Source organism: Saimiri boliviensis, chromosome 10 (genome assembly GCF_048565385.1).
Source record: "Saimiri boliviensis isolate mSaiBol1 chromosome 10, mSaiBol1.pri, whole genome shotgun sequence".
Lineage (NCBI taxonomy): Eukaryota > Metazoa > Chordata > Mammalia > Primates > Cebidae > Saimiri > Saimiri boliviensis.
The window spans coordinates 2349130-2368471 of NC_133458.1; the positions used below are offsets into that span (position 1 = coordinate 2349130).

The window sequence follows — 19342 nt, forward strand, 5'->3', positions numbered from 1 at the left end:
TCCAGGTGAGCAGGGCCAGCAGCCTGCAGAGGAAAGCACACCTGGGCCTCTCAGACCATGAAGGGCCTGAGTCTGCTGCCTTCCTGGTGGGACTAGGCAGCGGAGCGAGCACCCCTCTGGGCTAGGCCAGCGCCCCCCAGGCGAGCACACACACAAAAGCCCCCACCCCCACCCCTACTGCTAAGGCAGAAGAGCTGGCTCTGAAGCCCAGACCGTCAGGGCTCCCTCCAGAAGGCGCTGCCTTCCTCGGCCGGCATGAAGTAGTCAACGAAGAGGAAGACCGCAAAGACCAGGAAAAGCAGCAGCCGGACTCAGAGCGGGACCCGGCGACCCTGGCCCCGCCGAGCCCCACAGCATGCTTTTCTGGCTGGAGGGCTCAGCGAGTGAGCCGTGAAGGGAAGAAAGATGAAGATGAGGTCACAGGAGGCGGCAGGATGAGAGCCCGGGCCCCGGGAGCTCCTGGAGGCTGAAGCGGGCGGCAGCGGGCGAGGCTGCACTGTCCCGGCCTGCGCGGGGCGTTCCCCACCCTTTCATGCTCTTCAGAAGGAGGCAGAAGGTCGTCCTCATGCACCTGCGGTGGCAGGTGTCAGCCTCTGGATTGACAAGCAGACGGGCCGCAGCCTCGGGCGCCCCGAGAATCCTGGTGCTGACGCAGCTCCACAGTCCCCCCGGGAACCCCCCTCTGGGGCAGCAGTCACGCGCCCTGGTTCTTGGGAAGTTCATGCATACCTGAACCCACCGAGTTCAATCCGGGGAAGCGGCAGGAGGCGGCGGCGGGCGAGCCGGGGCTGGTGCTGGAGGACGGACTTGGGGTCAAGCCGTCAGCAGCCTGACAGCCGGGCCCCGAGGCAGCGGTGCTGGCGCAGGTGGCGGCCGCTCAAAGAGCCGCAGAGATGCCATGGCAGGTGCGGGCGCGGGCGGAGCCCCGGCGGCGCCCGGACCTGCCGACACCAGCGCAGTCCGAACAGGCCGAGCGATGGCTGCCGAGGGGCACGTGGGGGCGGCCAGCGCGCTCGCCTGGGGCCGCGGCTCTGCAGGCTGCGCGCGCAGCGCGGGGCGGGGCCTAACCGTACACTTGTTTTCTCTTTATTTTTTAGACCGAGTCTTGCTCTGTCACCCAGGCTGGAATTCCGCGGTGCGATCCCGGCTCACTGCCACCTCGGCCTTCCGAGTGGCTGGGACTGCAGGCGCGCGCGCCGTGCCCGGCTGGTAGACGCACTTTGCCACATGCCCGCAATCCCCGCTACTCGGGAGGCTGAGGCAGGAGAATCGCTTGAACCCGGGAGGCCGAGGTTGCAGTGAGCCGAGATTGCGCCATTGCACTCTAGCCTGGGCGACAGAGTGAGACTCTGCCTCAAAAAAAAAAAAACAAAAAACAAAAAACTGTCACTATATGATGATAAAGGGGCCAATTCATCATGAGGATATGACAATTAATTATTAATACACATGCACCCAATATTGGGGCACCTCAACAGAAAGCAAATATTAACAGAAAAGAGAGAAGAAATAGACAGCAGTGCAATAATAGTAGGAGACTTTATCCATTTTCAGTAACAGACAAATCATCCAGACAAAAATCAGTAAATCCTAGCCAAAGCAACTAGATAAGAAAACAAAAAATCCAAATAGGAAAGGAAGAAGTTCTCTCTGTTTGCAAATGACATAACCTTATATCTAGAAAACCGTAAAGACGCCATTGAAAAACCGGCTAGAACTAATAAACAAGTTTAATACAGGCGATGACACAAAACCAACATATAAAAATCAGTTGTGTCTCTAAACACTAACAAAAAGCTATCCAAAAGAAGTTAAGAAAACAAATTTACACTAGCATCAAAAAGAACAAAATACTTAAGTGTAAATTTAACCAAGGTGGAAGATGTGTGTACAGACAACTATATAAAAACGTTGATTAAAAATGTCGATAGTACTCAGTGATCCAGAGAGTCAGTGCAATCCGTATCAAACTTCCAATGGCATTTTTCATATATATAGGAAAAATGGCCCGGCATGGTGGCTCACACCTATAATCCCAGCACTCTGGGAGACCGAGGCAGTGGATCATGAGGTCAAGAGATCAAGACCATCCTGGCCAACATGCTGAAACCCTGTCTCTATTAAAACTAAAAAAATTAGCTGGGCACGGTGGCACGTGCCAGCCCGTAGTCCCACCTACTTGGGAGGCTGAGGCAGGAGAATCACTTGAACCCAGGAGGCAGAGGTTGCAGTGAGCCAAGATTGCTCCACTGCACTCCAGCCTGGCTACAGAGTGAGACTCCGTCTAAAAAACAAAACAAAAACCAACCCTAAAATTCATATGGAACTACAAAAGACCCCAAAGAGCAAAAGCAATCTTGAGAAAGAACAAAGCTGAAGGAATCACACTTACTGATTTTGAACTACAGTTGGCCGGTGCGTTGGCTCATGCCTGTAATCCCAGCACTTTGGAAGGCTGAGGCAGATGAATCACTTGAGGCCAGGAGTTTGAGACCAGCCTGGCCAATGTAAAGAAACCCTGTCTATACTAAAAATACAAAAATTAGCTGGGTGTGGTGGTGGGCACCTGCAATCCCAGCTACTTGAGAGTCATGAGGATCACCTGAACTAGGAGACAGAGCAGGACTGTCTCAAAAACAAAAACAATAAACAGCTACAGTTAAATGTCGCTAAAGACAGCAATACATTCTGAGATATGTGTTGTTAGGTGATTTAATCATTGTTCAAACATCACAGAGTGCACTTACACACGATGGTATACCTTGCTATACACACTTTGGCTGTACAGCAAAGCCTGTTACTCCTTGGCTACAAACCCACACAGCATGTTACCGTACTGAATACTGTAAGCACTCATAGCACAATATTTGTGCATCTAAACATAGAAAAAGGATTTTTCAGCTCCATAATCTTATGCGTCCACTGTTATATAGTCGTTAATTGACCAAAATATCATTATGTGGCACGTGACTATATGTTACAAAGCTTTAGTCATCAAAGCAGTCTGGTACTGGCATAAAAACAGATACAGAGGCCAGAGGAACGGAACAGAGAGCCCAGAAGTAAACCCACACATCAACAGTCAGCTAATATTTGACAAGGGCGCAAAGAATACACAATGAGGAAAGCATAGTGTTTTCAGTAAACGGTGCTGGGAAAAGTGGATGTCCAACACAAAAGAATGCAACGAGACACTTATCTTACACCACATACAAAAATCAACTGAGATGCATTAAAGACTGAAATCCCTTAAGACTTGAACTCATAAAACTCCTCGAAGAAAACAGGGAAAGAGTTCCTCAACACTGGTCTAGGCAATAACTTTTTGGATGTGAACACAAAAACACAGGCAGCACAAGCAAAAATAAGCAAATGGGATCACATCAAACTAAAAAGCTTCTGCACAGCAAAGGAAAACAAACTGGAAGGACAGCTTACACAGTGGGAGAAAATATTTGCAAACCATAGACCTAATGAGGGGTTACTATCCAAAATACACTCACATGACTGAATAGCAAAACAAAAACAAAAACCCACAAATAACAAATTAAAAACTCCCGAAAAAACTGATAAAATTGGGCAAAGCCTGCATACAAACATTTCTCCATGGAAGATATACAAATGTCCAAAAGGTGTATGTAAAGATGTTCAACATCCCTAATCATCAGGGAAATGAAAATCCAAGCCACAATGAAATATCACCTGGTACCTGTTAGAGTGGCTATTATTGAAAAAACAAAAGGTAAGTGTTGGCAAAGGTGTGGAGAAAAGGAAACCCATACCTTTCTCTTTACGCGAGGTTGGTGGAAGTATAAATTGGTATAGCCATTATGGACGGCGGCAGGGAAGTTCCTCAAAAAGCTAAAAACAGAACTTGCATATGATCCAGTAATCCCACAACTGGGTATACACCTAAAATAGCTAAGGTCACTATTTCAAAGAGACATCCACATTCCCATGTTCATTTCAGCCCTAGTCCCAATAGCCAAGATACAGCATCAACCTAACAGATAAAGAAAACGTGGTATACGAGTCAGCCACGGTGGCTCACACCTGTAATCTCAGCACTTTGGGAGGCCAAGGCAGGCAGATCACTTGAGGTCAGGAGTTCGAGACCAGCCTGGCAAACATGGTGAAACCCTATCTCTACTAAAAATACAAAAATTAGCCAGGCATAGTGGCTCAGGCCTATAATCTCAGCTACTTGGGAGGCTGAGGCAGGAGAATTGCTTGAACCCAAGAGGCATAAACTGCGGTGAGCTGAGATCGCACCACTGCACTCCAGCCTGGGTGAGAGTGAAACTCCATCTCAAAAAAAAAAAAAAAAAGAAAAAGAAAAAAAGAAAATGTGGCATATGTATACAATGGAATACTATACTGCCGTACGAAGGAAGGAGATCCTGTCATTTGTGATGGCATGAAGGAACGTGGAGGACATTGTTAAGTAAAATATCCAGGCACAGAAAGACAAATACCACATGATCTCACAGTGAAATATAAAACAGTCAAACTCACAGAAGCAGAGAGCTGCCAGGGGCTATGGGGAGAGGGGAATGGGAGGTGACGGTCATGGGTTCAAAGATTCAGTGACGCAGGATGAGTAAGTTCTGGTAAGCTACTCTATAGCATGGGCCTAGAGCCAACAATACTGTATGTTGTACTTAAAATTTGCTAAGAGGATAATAATAAACGGGGCAGTCGGAAACTCTGGGAGGTGACGGGTATGGTGCTGGTCATGATTTCACATGCGCATCCTTATCCTCAAACTCACCGACCCGTGTACATTAAATATGTATGGCTTTCCACATGCCAATCACATCTCCATAAAGTGGCTTTTAAAAATTATACAACCTACTGAATAAAGTAACAATCTGAGTCCATACTGAGGGTAAACAAATGAAATGCTCCTTCGTGTTGAATGCTAATAAATGTACAAGGAGTGACGGAGTTAGAAAATACTACCACCCGACCACTGTGGTAATAATTCAACTAGTGCTCACGGATGCTGAAACTGGGGGGTGAGTTTGGTGAGGAACAGGATATTCAGAGTCAGATCTTGACATATAACCCTGCGGCTTGGGGCAGCTTCTGAGCCCACCTCCTGGTTTTCCTGCCATTCCGCAGGCCCCTCTGCTGGGATCAGGCTGACCTCTGTGCCAAGAATACCGTGGAGTTGAGTTTGTGTGGCTCCCTGAGCTAAGTCACAGGTGTTGAGCGGGGGATTCCTTGTTGGCAGCCGGCAGCCATATTGTGAGGATCCTCAAGCCGTCACACAGAGCCCACCCTTGGCCCTCCATGGCTTGTGGCTGTCTTGCCCAGCAGTAAGAGGGGCCACCTTGGAAGTGGCTTCCCCAGCCCCAGGGAAGCTTTGGAAGACAGTGGGCCTGCATGCAGCCTCAGAACCCTGATCCTGACCTACCCAGAACTGCTCCTGAATGTAAGCACAGAACTGGAGACAAATGAATGTCCTAAACAATTAACTTGTGGGGTGACTTGAGAGGCAGCAGGAAAACTCAAGGGACATTCTGTTAGTATGCTGTCAATGTTAATTCCTTACTTTGATGATACCGTGGTTACAGCGGTAAATGTTCCTGACTTTAGGAAAGACATAGGAAAGCATTCAGGTGTGAAGGGATTTGATGTTGCAACTTCCAAGTGGTTCAGAAAAAATTTCGGCCCAGCTACCCAGCTACCTGTAAGAGAATGAATGATTCTGACCTGGCCCTTGAAACACCTGCCACAGCAGCATTCTTCTACACTCCATTCAACCCTAAAGGGATGCAGGTGCTTGGGTAATCTGAACATCCACTGACACCAAGCCCGTGAGTGCAGCACTTGGTACTGAAGCCCGTGAATGCGGCCAATGACAGGACCTTCCCTCTTCTGCTCTCCAGCTCTCCTCGTCCCCTGCCAGTGAGGGCAGCGTGACAGGGAGCCGAGGCACTCGCCAGACCAAGCCGAAGGAAACCAACTTGCCCTAATGTTAAGGTAAATCTTAGCAGTCTTACTCTAAGGCCTCAGCAATTTCTTAGGAAGGAGGAAAAGGTGATTTGAATCAGTCTGATGTTTCATTATTTTTGTAAAATAGTGTATTTTAGATCTTTATGAGTTCTGAATTATGAGTGCTTTCAAACATCTACTTTGAAACAATTACATACTTACAGAAAAGTTCCACGAACCCACTTCACGGGCACAGACCTCCTCCAAGTTCTCCAGGGGCTAACGCTTCACTTCCCGAGTTCTCTCTCTCTCTCTGGGGGTGGAGAGAATGAATCTTTTTTCCTAAATCATACAGCTAAATAGTCGTCTTTAAAAGGTAAAGAAAAGGTATACTAGCAAAGCTTGTCTTTTTTTTTTTTTTTTTTTTTTTTTAGAGGAGTCTTGCTCTTTCGTCCAGGCTGGAGTGAAGTGGCACAATCTTGGCACACTGCAATCTCCCCCTGCGGGTTGAAGTGATTCTCCTGCCTCAGCCTCCCAAGGAGCTGGGATTATAGGCATGTGCCACCACATCCAGCTAATTTTTGTATTTTTACTAGAGACTGTTTTGCCACGTGGCCAGGCTGGTCTCGAACTCCTGACTTCAGGCAATCCACCTGTCTCAGCCTCCCAAAGTGCTAGGATTAGAGGCGTTAAGCCACCGTGCCCGGCCAAGCTCGTCTTTTAAAATAAACATTCACTGTTACTCTAAACAAAATATAAAAAAATAAATTTTATTTACACACTTCAATACATTAAAGTTTGTTCCTTACACCTCTAAAGACGAGATTCCCTACATGAGCAGTTCTCAAACTGCACTGCAGAGCCCACAAGTTCATACCTAACACTGAGCGTTGTCTAAGCATCCTGTAGTACTTTGTGTATTTTCAATTGCATTGTAATGAATTTTTAAAAACTTATATATTTAAAAGCAATTCTGAATTCATAGCTTTTAGTCAAGATGTATTTACTATTTATACTAAAGTATAATGACTATTTAACAGCCCACATACGTTGGGTTTTTTGTTTTGAGACAGAGTTTCACTCTTGTCACCCAGGCTGACGTCCAGTGGCGCCATCTCTGCTCACTGCAATATCCACCTCCCAGGTTCAATCGATTCTCCTACCTCAGCCTCCCGAGTAGATGGGATTACAAGTGCCTGCCACCAGGCCCAACTAAGTTTTGTATTTTTGGTAGAGACAGGGTTTTGTCATGTTGGCCAGGCTGGTCTCAAACTCTTGAGCTCAAGTGATCCACCCGCCTCAGCCTCCCAAAGTGCTGAGATTACAGACGTGAGCCACCCCACCTGGCCCCATAAATTGTTAAAATGTGCAGACTTACAGGCAATCTACCATATATGAAATGCAAACCTTAGCTAATAATTTAAGTCATAAATATACCCTATAGCAAAGATAGGTATTTTTGTTTTAATAATAAAAGACAACATAAAAATGGAATTGTTTACAGAAATTTATCTTCTGCAGAAAAATCAGCTTCGGTTCATCTCTACCTCAAACAAGGGTTACTGCATATGATATATAAGGCAGTTAGATGGTGCCACTGTTGTGATACTTTAATCTTAGTAGCTCCACCCATAATTAATTCTTACTGACATGGGTTACATTTTTTTTTGTTTTGAGACAGAGTCTCGCTCCGTTGCCAGAATGGAGTGCAGTGGCACAATCTCGGCTCACCGCAACCTCCGCCTCCTGGGTTCAAGCAATTCTCCTGCCTCAGCCTCCTGGGTAGCTGGGATTACAGGCACGCGCCACCATGCCCAGCTAATTTTTGTATTTTTAGTAGAGATGGGGTTTCACCATGTTGGCCAGAATGGTCTCGATCTCCTGACCTCGTGATCCACCTGCCTCGGCCTCCCAAAGTGCTGGGATTACAGGCGTGAGCCACCGCGCCCGGCCAACATCGGTTATATCAGTGCTACTCCAATGTGGTCTATTCACAGGCTGCCAGGAATCCTCTTGGTCTGCGGGGCTGGGGGCTTGTATCAGAATGCAAATCAACTGTGGCGTTAAGCACAATTTTGCTCAACTGACATTGTTTTCTTCATAGCACGACTTTCTTGAGGAAGGAAGCAGTGTGTTGATTTATTCCCCAGCCCAAGCTCCTTATCTTACTGTGAAGCTACCCATCCAGTAGAACTCATCTGTTATACCCAATCACCACCCAGCAAAGACATTCTTGTTAAAAAGCTCCTTAACAAAGGGAAGACTTTCACTTAATTCACTCCCTTACTACCTGTCACCGTATTTGCCCCTGAATTCAGAACCTGCTAGAAGAGAGACATTGCCGTCGGGTCGAATGACCTTGCCAAAGGCAGGGACAGGATGTCTGCAGGTGGAGGACACAGTCTCTGTGCTGCTTTACAGTCACCTTCTGCATCTGCATGTTCCTTGCACACACTTCAAAGCTTAAACCGTTAGCTTAGGGATAACAGAGATGCTTATGACTTCACATTATGATTGTGAAACATAACGTGCTACAGGGCCAAGTTAAAACAAACTCTGAGGCCAGGCATGGGAGCTCACACCTATAATCCTTGTGCTTGGCAGGCCAAGGCGAGGGGATCACTTGAGGCCAGGAGTTCAAGCCCAGCCTGTATAACACAGGGAGCTCTTGTCTCTATCAACCGTGGTCCTAGCTACTCGGGAGGCTGAGGCAGAAGGATTGCTTCAGTCCAGGAATTCAAGGCTGCGGTGACTATGATCGCGTCACTGCACTCCAGCTGGGTGACAGAGAACCTGTCTCTCTCTTAAAAAAAAAAAAAAAATGTGTGTGTGTGTGTGTATGTGTATATATATATATATATATCTGAAAGTGCCACAAAGGGGGTGTTTTGCATGGGAGTGACATCACCAGCACCTGTGCCCATCTGCCCAACATGACTACTTGGAAGAGGACAGCAGCAGCTGGACAGATGGGTTCTGCACATATGTAGCTTCTCAGTGTCTATTCTATATCCACATCTTAGTGACTTTTTTCAACAATCAAAGGTTAAGTCTGTAGCGCTTGAGAGAGAAAAGGAAAATGTAAGTACTGGGAAACACTCAACATCTGGGTATCTGCTAGAGAGGCTGGGTGTCCAGGGCCATTTCTACTTCCTCACAGAATTGGTTTCCCAGACTTAGCGAGTGGGGTGTGTTTGTTTCCCTTACAAGATAAATGCCAGTTAGTTCTCTGCAGGCAGTAATTATGTTTTCTTCATGTTTACATCTCCAAATCCTTGCACACAAGCATCACCTATTAAGAGTCAAATAACTAGGCTGGGCGTGGGGGCTCACGCCTGTAATCCAAGCACTTTGGAGGCTAAGGTGTGCGGATCACCTGAGGTCGGGAGTTCAAGACCAGCCTGACCAACATGGTGAAACCCCGTCTTAAAAAAAAAAAAAAAAAGAGTCAAATAACTACTATTTGGTGTCCTCAGAGTTCCTTAAGAAAGTACATTTGCGATCTGGAGTTAGTGAGATGAATATCCTCTACTTTGTCAAAATGCTGCGTGAGTGACGATGAAAGTCACCTGTCTGTACTGTATCGTACAGAAGACCATATCCACAGGGCTTACGTCAACTGATTTTTCCAAAGTTCAGCTGCATCCCAAATACTTAAAATATCAAGGATCACATGTAAGCCGGACACAGTGGCTTGTGCCTATAATCCCAGCACTTTGGGAGGCTGAGGCAGGTGGATCACCTGAGGTCAGGAGTTCAAGACCATCTTGGCCAACATGGTGAAACCCCATCTCTACTGAAAATACAAAAATTAGCCAGGCGTGGTGGCGTGCGTCTGTAGTACTAGCCACTCAGGAGCCTGAGGCAGGAGAATCGCTTGAACCCAGGAGGGAGAGGTTGCAGTGAGCCAAGATCGCGTACCACTGCACTCCAGCCTGGGCAACAGAGTGAGACTCTGTCTCAATACTTTAAAAAGGTAAAAACTCATCAATTTCTTTATAACTGCACCCTCTAGTGGCCTATCTTATCTATTAATTTTTTTTTGACAGTCTCTCTGTCAGTCTCACTGTCCAGCCCAGGCTGGAGTGCAGTGGTGCAATCTTGGCTCACTGCAACTACTTCCAGGCTTCAAGTGATTTTTGTGCCTCAGCCACCCCAGTAGCTGTGATCTACTGGCATGTGCCACATGCCTGACTAATTTTTGTATTTTTAGTAGAGATGGGGTTTCGCTATGTTGCCCAGGCTGGTTTCAAATTCCTGGCCTGAAGTGATTGCCTGCCTCAGCCTCCCAAAGTGCTGGGATTACAGGGGTGAGCCATCAGGTTTGGCCATATCTACTGAAAAATTTCAAGACAGTCACACCCCAGCCTCACTGCTCAGAGAACCCTGTCCCGTGTGCCTGCACCTCCTTTCCCTGCCTCCTTCTCTCACCCCCAAGACACAGTTATTTGAAAATGGTTTGAAATACAAACTATAAAACCTTAGATAAAAGAAATTATCTCAAAACATAATACCGTAACAGATAATGACATGGCTCCACCAAACTTTCACACGCAGTCAACAGAACAAGCCTTTGGGTTTACAAAGGACAGTTTACAGCCAAAGGTCCACCTGCGCGCCTTTCTTCCCTGACTACAGTCTCAGGGAAGCTTTTCCCTGCAGAGCCTTTGTAGCAAGGTCAGCTCTCGCTCTCAGCAGGCTGGCTTCCTCGGCGCTTCTCTGGGCCTGTGCGTTCTTTAGCAAGAAGTGGCTGATGAACAGCTTCAAGCCCTCACGCAGTATCCCCAGCTTTGGGTTGTCAGACACTCTGGAAAGGAATCGTGTAAACATGTCAGGGATGAGTGAGCCGCTCCTGGATCTGCCAGCAGTGTATGGGGATCTCCAAGGCCCGCATCCTTGCCAACAGGTGTTCATTTCTTAGCTCCGGAAACAGCTTCTTAAATCAAGGGTGGGGGAGTGGGGTGGGGGGAGAGGAGCTTCTTAAATAGGGTGGGGGGTAAGGGGTGGGGTGGGGGGAGAGTAATTTTTATCTTGAATAGTGAGACATAACCAGTTTCTTTTAAAAATAGAATTCTCATAAGGAATTCCTGGCCAGGTGCGGTGGCTCACGCCTGTAATCCCAGCACTTTGGGAGGCCGAGGTGGTCAGAAGTTCAAGACCAGCCTGACCAACATGGCGAAACTCCGTCTCTACTAAAACACCATATATATATATATATATATATGTATTAGCTGGGCATGATGGCATGTGCCTGTAGTCCCAGCTACTTGGGAGGCTGAGGCAGGGGAATCGCTTTGAACCCGGGAGGCGGAGGTTGCAATAAACCGAGATTACACCACTGCACTCCAGTCTGGTGACAGAATGAGACTCCATCTCAAAAAACAAACCATCAAAAAACACAAAGACCTTATTTTATTATTACCAACCACTGTTCATTGTTAGTTTACTAGTGGACAAGTTTCTGCTCCCCAAATCTAATACTGCATACTAGCTTAAAAATAAAACTGAAATGATTTATTAAGCTACACAGAGCACAACCTTGTGTTTATAAATCAACACGAGCGCAAACCATCTCCTCATCTCTCTTCCACGTCTCATCAGAACAAGTGGGGCACATACCTTGTGAAAATTAAACCGAGGTCTTCAACTTCTGTTTCCATTAACAGGATACTTAACACTTTTCGTAAAAAGTGGACTCTGGGTTTGTCCAATTCACTGAATTCAACTACCTAATGGTCAGGACATAGGGAAAAATGTTACATTGATTTAGCCAACTTTTTCAATGATTTGTAAGTATAGTTAGAGTAAAAATTAATCTCCCCCCACCCCACCCCCCACTCTACCCCTGATTTAAGAAGCTATTTCCAGAGCTGCTGGCAAGGATGTGGGCCTTGGGAACCCGTATACAGTGCGGGCAGAGGCGTGGCCGGCTGCAGCTACTGTTGAGAACAACTCAGCAGTGTAAGTGGAATACTTACACTGGCATACTCCTTATGAATCAGAAATTTAGTATCTAGAACTGAAACATAAATTATCTCCATCCCCTGAAGTACCCATCCCCTAAATAAAACTATACATATATAAAATTTACTTCCAGAAAACGAATCCATGTGTATCTCTCTCCTAGAAAACTATAAAAAATCAGAAGTAACTAAAACGCGGATAGGTAGAATAAACATGTGAACTGGAGGAAACGTACACAGTAAGATGCTACCCAGAAAAGACACACGCCAACACGGACGGACTGCATCTCAGCTGAATGTCAGTGAGCTGGAGGAGGGTACCGGCCTCTTCCAGCTCACTGACAGGGATGCTGCCCATTGGGAGCTCCGCAGCCAACACCATCACAGGCGCTTGCAGACCCGAGGGCACAGCGAGACCACAAAAGCATGGCCAAAACCCAGAGAAACTGGGAATGAGGGCAGCCAGGCTGGGAGGGGCATCTCTAAAGCTCTGCGCCTCTCCCACTCCTCTGTGGCAGCATCCATGCTGTTCCAGATGAGCGCAATGCCTGAAGTGGGGCGGAGGGGGAACAACGCCTCTTCCATGTTCTAAGTTATTCAGGTTGTCAGAATTTGGCATAAGGCTCAGGACCGTCGTTTTCAGTACAGTGGCCACACTTGGACACCACACAGGAAGGGACAGGCAGTGAACTGGAGCAGGTATGCTGATGAGCGCACAGGACACATGGAAACACACGGACACCTGTGGCGGTGGCTGTCTTGCAGATCAGGCCACTGTAGTTGACGCCCCTGAACTATCGCTGCTTTTCACTTCCCTTTGCCCCTCAGGCTCTCCAAATTTTTAGGCTTTTCAGGGTCTGGTGGTCCCACCATCTGAGCCTTACGAGCCCACTCTGAACGCCCACTACATCTGATAAGGTGTCTAGGTTTCAGCTGGGCGTGGTGGCTCACACTTGTAATCCCAGCACTTCGGGAGGCCAAGGCGGGCAGATCACAAGATCAGGAGTTCGAGACCAGCCTGGCCAACGTGGTGAAACCCCGTCTCTACTAAAAACACAAAAATTAGCCGGGCATGGTGGCGGGTACCTACAGTCCCAGCTACTCAGGAGGCTGAGGCAGGAGAATTGCTTGAATCCAGGAGGCGGAGGCTGCAGTGAGCTGAGATCGTGCCACTGCACTCCAGCCGGGGTGACAGAGCAACATTTCATCTCAAAAGAAAAAAAAGATGTCTAGGTTTCATGGTCCACTGCAAAGTCCCAAAATACAGCAGGGCAGGAGAAAGCCTACAGTTTTAAAACAAGTTACATCAAAGTGAGCAAACGCACTTCACCTCTACAGAGACCAGGCCCTACTCTGTCCACCCTTCTACTCACTAAGTGACCAGTTCAGGATTTTATAATTAGCACCGGCACATTAACCTCAAACCCCAAAAACAGATTCACTCAGATTAGCAAAAGAACCGTAACTGTGCCTTAATTTATCAGGTCAGTTTGTACCGTATGTTAGTCTGGCCGTTTTCTTTCTTTTTTTTTTTTTAAAAGACGAGGTTTCACCATGTTGGTCAGGCTGGTCTTGAACTCCCGACCTCAGGTGATCTACCCGCCTTGGCCTCCAAAGTGCTTGGATTACAGGTGTGAGCCACCACGCCCGGCCTAGTCTGGCCATTTTCTGTGCTGGCTGGGATAATGCCAGCACTTTCTAGGTGAGTCAGAACCACAGAGAACACACTGCTAAGACAGACCTCACGTACACAACTGCACTCTCATCTCCACTGCTTTAAATATTTTCACACATTATACGAACCTTTAAGATGGAAAGTGAAAGCGATTTTGTCTTCAGCAAGTGGGCCACCAGATGAACCAAATTAGAGAAATTCACAGCTGGCAAGTTTTCCAGGTCCCGAAATTTGTCCCATATGCTGAACTGGAAAGTCATCTAGTAGCGTAGTTAATAGAAGAAAAAAGGCCAACGGCTGCAAATTATTACAATACATCACTAAGAACATAACCTAAAGGTATTCTTTTTCCTATTATCTTATTTTTAATATTCTAAACATCAAGACTTTTAGTGGCGACCTCACTGTTCTTTCCTATCGAGCACAGTTCCAAACAGCTTCTCAACAATCTCTTTCTGCGGTGCGGTTTTTTCCCGCAAATCAGCAGACACCAACAGAATGTTCTAAGGCAAAGGCCACAGCGAGTGACATCAGAAGAGGCTGGTGCGGCATGAACTGGCGAGGAGCTCCTGCTGGCCACACACCACCTGCATCTGCGGCAGGAGAAGGCGAGCGACGTGAGGACACGGTGGACACGCAACGCTCCCCTGCAGCCACCCCACTTCCACTCTCAGGGAACGTGCCCTGGCGGCCAGTGTGGACCACGTGACTGGGACTTCAGGGGCCTTCTGACTTGGGAAACTCTTTTGCAGGTGGGTTGAGCCAGGCAGCATGTTTAGAAAAAACAGCAGAGCAGACGAAACTGGTGCCTCCGCACTAAGTTACCTGAAATCTCCTTTCATATTCACAGAATTTGCTAGCCAAGAAAGCGTAGAAGGGATTGTAAGTTTTCTCTTGAAGGCAGCAATCCATGAGAACATGAATGATTTCTCTCTCCTGCTGATCCTTAAGTCCAAGCCTAAAAAACAGAACAGCCATGACTGGAGTATCACTCAGCTTCCCAAGTTGAATGGCTGATACCTTTCAGAGGAACATCTTCCTGCCTGAAGGGTCTGGTTAGAGGTGAGCCAGGTAGGGGAGGTGGAGGCAGCAGTAGACATCAGCTAGGGTCCCAGCCCTGTCACAACCTCTCTGGTTGTGATGCGCCCAGCCACGTTTTTGTTTTTAAAACTTGAGTTAGGGGGCCGGGCGTGGTGGCTCACGCCTGTAATCCCAGCACTTTGGGAGGCCTAGGCGGGTGGAACACCTGAGGTCAGGAGTTCAAGACCAGCCTGGCCAACATAGTGAAATCCCATCTCTACTAAAAATACAAAACTTAGCCAGGTGTGGTGGCTCATGCCTCTAATTCTAGCTACTTGGGAGGCAGAGACAGGAGAATTGCTTGAACCCAGGAGGCGGAGATTTCAATGAGCCGAGATCGAGCCACTGTACTCCAGCTTGGGCGACAGAGTGAGATTCCATCTCAGAAAAAAAAAAAAGCCCAAAAAACTTGAGTTAGAGCTCACACGCAGTAAAACCTATCCTTTGTAGCACAGAGTCCTGTCAGTGTGGATAAGCCCATACAGTCAGGTCACCACTGCCACTGCCGAAACACAACTCCCCATCACCTGTGAGAACCCTGGGCCGGGAGCCACCCATCGTTGATCTGCTTTTGTCCCTCTGGTTTTGCCTCGGCCTATGTCACACAGATTCAGGGTAGCGTGGCTTTCAGCACTGGCAGAAGGCACTCAGGAGTCACTGTGCTGTTGGGGCCTTGGGAGTTTGCCCCTTGTGATGCCAAGAGTAATCAGTATCCCTCAGACTACGTCACGGTATATCCTTTCCCCAGCTGAGGGGCACGTGGGCTGTACGCAGTTTCTGGTGAGATCTGAATACAGCTGGGGCTGCCACCTCTGCACAGAGGCAGATGCTCCATACCTTAGGAGAGAAGCATCAGCTACACCGCAAAACAGCGCAGGCCCATGGAGGGCACTCAGGTGGAGGTGGCGCAGGCAGCCCAAAGGGCCAAGTGATTTCTGCTGCACTTTTTATCGATTCATGTTAAAAACTTAGATTCGTAATTCATGATTTTGACGAATAACAATGGGAAAAATTATTGTTTAATAAATGTAGTTTGATAGGACAAAATTTTCAAAACATGAAGTCAACCAGAGGAAAACTAAAAGTCCTTTCGAGTACAAAGGACAAGCTAGACCCGCTGACTAGTGAATCAGAGCTCTCCTCAAAAGAGCCCTTTTAGAGACAACAAGTAACTAGTGAGACAGGATGTATTCAGCACAACAGCAAGGCCACAGAGAGGCAAGGGAGGCTTAGGAGGTCCACTTCAACTAGGCACCCCAGTTTAGAAAATAAAACTCTAATGATCAGAATCCTAAAATGAACCATCTTTTCCCTGTATTTCATCCTAGTCTGAAGCAAATGAAAGAAAATGTATTAACATTAAAGTGTTTAGAAGTACCTCATAAAACTACACAGGTACATTTACAGGTTATTTATTTATTTATTTATTTATTTTTATTTTTATTTATTTTTTTTTTTTTGAGACGGAGTTTCGCTCTTGTTACCCAGGCTGGAGTGCAATGGCGCGATCTCGGCTCACCGCAACCTCCGCCTCCTGGGTTCAGGCAATTCTCCTGCCTCAGCCTCCCGAGTAGCTGGGATTATAGGCACGCACCACCATGTCCAGCTAATTTTTTTTTGTATTTTTAGTAGAGACGGGGATTCACCATGTTGACCAGGGTGGTCTCGATCTCTTGACCTCGTGATCCACCCGCCTCGGCTGCCCAAAGTGCTGGGATTACAGGCTTGAGCCACCGCGCACGGCCTAGGTTATTTTTTTTAAAGAGATAGCGTCTCGCTGGAGCGGTCGCTCAAGCCTGTAATCCCAGCACTTTGGGAGGCCGAGGCGGGTGGATCACGAGGTCAAGAGATCGAGACCACCCTGGTCAACATGGTGAATCCCCGTCTCTACTAAAAATACAAAAAACTAGCTGGGCATGGTGGCACGTGCCTGTAGTCCCAGCTACTCGGGAGGCTGAGGCAGGAGAATTGCCTGAACCCAGGAGGCAGAGGTTGCGGTGAGCCGAGGTCGCGCCATTGCACTCCAGCCTGGGTAACAAGAGCGAAACTCCGTCTCAAAAAAAAAAAAAAAAAAAAGAGATAGGGTGTCAGTATGTTGCCCAGGCTGGTCTAGAACTCCTGGGCTAAAGTGATCCTCCTGTCTCAGCCTTCTAAGTAGCTGGGATTACAGGATCTTTAAAATCTTATTACAACTAATTACAGAAACTATACCAGGAAGTTTTAAATGAAGAATCAGAACAACTTTATTATAAAGATTTATGTTATGTTTAAGCAATTCATGGCCAGCAACAGCCTCTGAGAAGATCATCTAATTCTTGCAGTCAAAACTCCCCATCTCCAGCCTGGGCAACACGGCAAGACCCTGTCTCAATAAAACCCCCAAGCTCCTAAGCTTTACGTATCACATACTGTTCTAACGAGGAACCACTAGAGGCAGATTAACAGGAAGATGACTAAGGGATGCACAGACCTACCAGGGTGAGTGGATGGTAAGAAGCAGCCCAGCCCTCCCTAAGCAGTGACTCAGCCATTCAAAACTCAAAACTCACATCAACGTATTTCTTTTACGGCATCTCATTAGTAGGTCAAAATGTGCAAACAAATGCTTACTTTAGAAGCTTCTCAAAAGCATCCAGAAAATCTTCACTTGTCATTATTGTGCAGAATATGTTTCTCCTGATGTCTGTGTTCATCCTCTGCTTGCGGGCGAGTTCTAGGATCTTGGAGCTGACCTGAAAGCATGATTAATGAACACGTCACACACACGTCTCCACGCAAGCTGCTTCCTGAGAGACGCCGCACCGTACTTCAGTGTAACTGAAATCCAACCGTGAGGTCTACATGAGCATCTGAACGTCAGCACTAAGTCCACTCTTGGGCAACCCCCTGCAAGGGGAAAGCACAGTGAAGCCACAGCCAATGGGGAGAAAAACCACTCAATGTGGGAGACTTCTCAGTAGCGGTTCAACCTCAGGGTTAAGCAGTGATGTAATAAAACAGAGAACCGGTCACCAGCAGAGCCTGGGGAACCATGACCACCATGAGTGATGTGGAATCCTGGGACGGGGAAGGACGTGGCGGGAGAACGAGGGAGGTCTGGATTAGCTCTGGACTTGATTTCCACAATGTGAAACCCACGGTCTGTGGGCTGGCACGCACAGGACGGGAGGCAGCATGAGCAGTCTCAGGAACAGACGCCTGCTCAGCGAGCATTCAGATCCTCACAAGCTCCCGTCCCCTGCCATTCAACTTTCAGATCTTTTGCGTTTGTGTTTTGGGACTCTTAAAATCCAATAAAAGGAAGAACAGAAATGGAATAATTATATCACAACGTAGTATTAACAGCAATTTCTCTAAAGCCTCCAAATAAACCTCGCAGGTTTCAGTAACCATTCAAGAACAGTAAGGGAGCAGCTCCAGGTGAAGCCGTGACCACACCACGCACCACAGAGGGGGTGCTGCCACCTGGCAGCCTTGAGCACAGGCGTCCCTACCGTCCCCGCAGGCTGCTTCTGCAGGTGCGTATGCTGACTGTTGTCAATCATCGGGGCCCCGCTCCAGGCAGACCCCACAATCCACCAGCGACCCGTCTGTTCCGCATTCAAGACGCTGTCCCAGGAGACACGAAGTTGAGTCTCAGAACCTGAGCCGGCATGGCGGACCTGATTGAGAGAGAAGAGCTAATGAAATGCTTTTAACTGGTTCATGTTCCATACTTCCATCACTGGTGGCTTTTTCTTTTTTGACTATGACATTTCTGGTGCATGAATACTGGAATGATCCATTGGCAATTGGGATGGTTAGCCTGTTTAGAACAACGCCAGAACTAGCAGTAAACTCAGTGTTTTGTGTTTGAGACACGTGTTTGGAAAGCTGCCCGAACAGGGGAGAGTGACGCAGCCGCCTCAGGCTCAGTGGCAGGCAGAGGACACGCCGGGAAGAGCCCGAGTCAATGACGATCTGGACTTGGGGTGACAGGGGCTGAGAGACTCTCTCTGACAGGGAGGCTGCTGGGTCTCCATCCTGGCTGCACGTCAGAGATAGCCAAAAAAACTAAGTCAGCCGGGCGCAGTGGCTCACGCCTGTCATCCCAGCACTTTGGGAGGCTGAGGCAGGTGGATCACGAGGTCAAGAGATCGAGACCATCCTGGTCAACAAGGTGAAACCCCATCTCTACTAAAAATGCAAAAATTAGCTGGGCATGGTGGCACGCACCTGTAGTCTCAGCTCCTCGGGAGGCCGAGGCAGGAGAATTGCCTGAACTCAGGAGGCGGAGGTTGCGGTGAGCCGAGATCGCGCCACTGCACTCCAGCCTGGGTAACAACAGCAAAACTCCGTCTCAAAAAAAAAAACAAAAACCTAAGTCATCCTGATTTTCTTGATCCGGGTGGGGCCTTGGCGTTCTCTGAAAGCACCAGATAATCCAATGGTGCAGCCCATGTTTAGCACCCGGGGTGAGGCGAAGAGGAATCTCGCCCATCGTGGGCTGCCCCACGCATGGACATTCTGCAGGAGTGAGCATGCCCAGACCACCAGGAGAGCCCCAAGGAAAAGCGGGCAGACTTCATGCTGCGTCTGAGCGCTCTCACTCACCAGACACTACCCTACTTGCAGGTCTGACTGTTTCTTGATTTTCACAACGGGCTCACGCTAACATAGAAGCTCTGAGCAAAGCAGCACTGCA

At 47.8% G+C, this 19342-nt stretch overlaps 1 protein-coding gene across 4 annotated transcripts in view; it reads right to left on the reverse strand.

The window, feature by feature from the left end:
* Nucleotides 1-19342, reverse strand: part of NOM1 (nucleolar protein with MIF4G domain 1) — a 56838-nt gene that overhangs the window by 26034 nt on the left and 11462 nt on the right. For 2 of the 4 annotated variants that reach the window (XM_003941840.4, XM_074378843.1), the window contains exons 6-11: nt 18153-18320; nt 17269-17390; nt 14404-14536; nt 13707-13838; nt 11560-11669; nt 1521-10747 (exon numbers count right to left, since the gene is read on the reverse strand). In XM_003941840.4, coding sequence (XP_003941889.3) covers nt 10573-10747; nt 11560-11669; nt 13707-13838; nt 14404-14536; nt 17269-17390; nt 18153-18320 — 840 coding nt within the window. In that variant the 3' untranslated portion in view covers nt 1521-10572. Of the gene's footprint in view, nt 10748-11559; nt 11670-13706; nt 13839-14403; nt 14537-17268; nt 17391-18152; nt 18321-19342 lie in introns of all 4 variants that reach the window. The other 2 variants (XR_012511977.1, XM_074378844.1) reach the window with 2 other exon arrangements.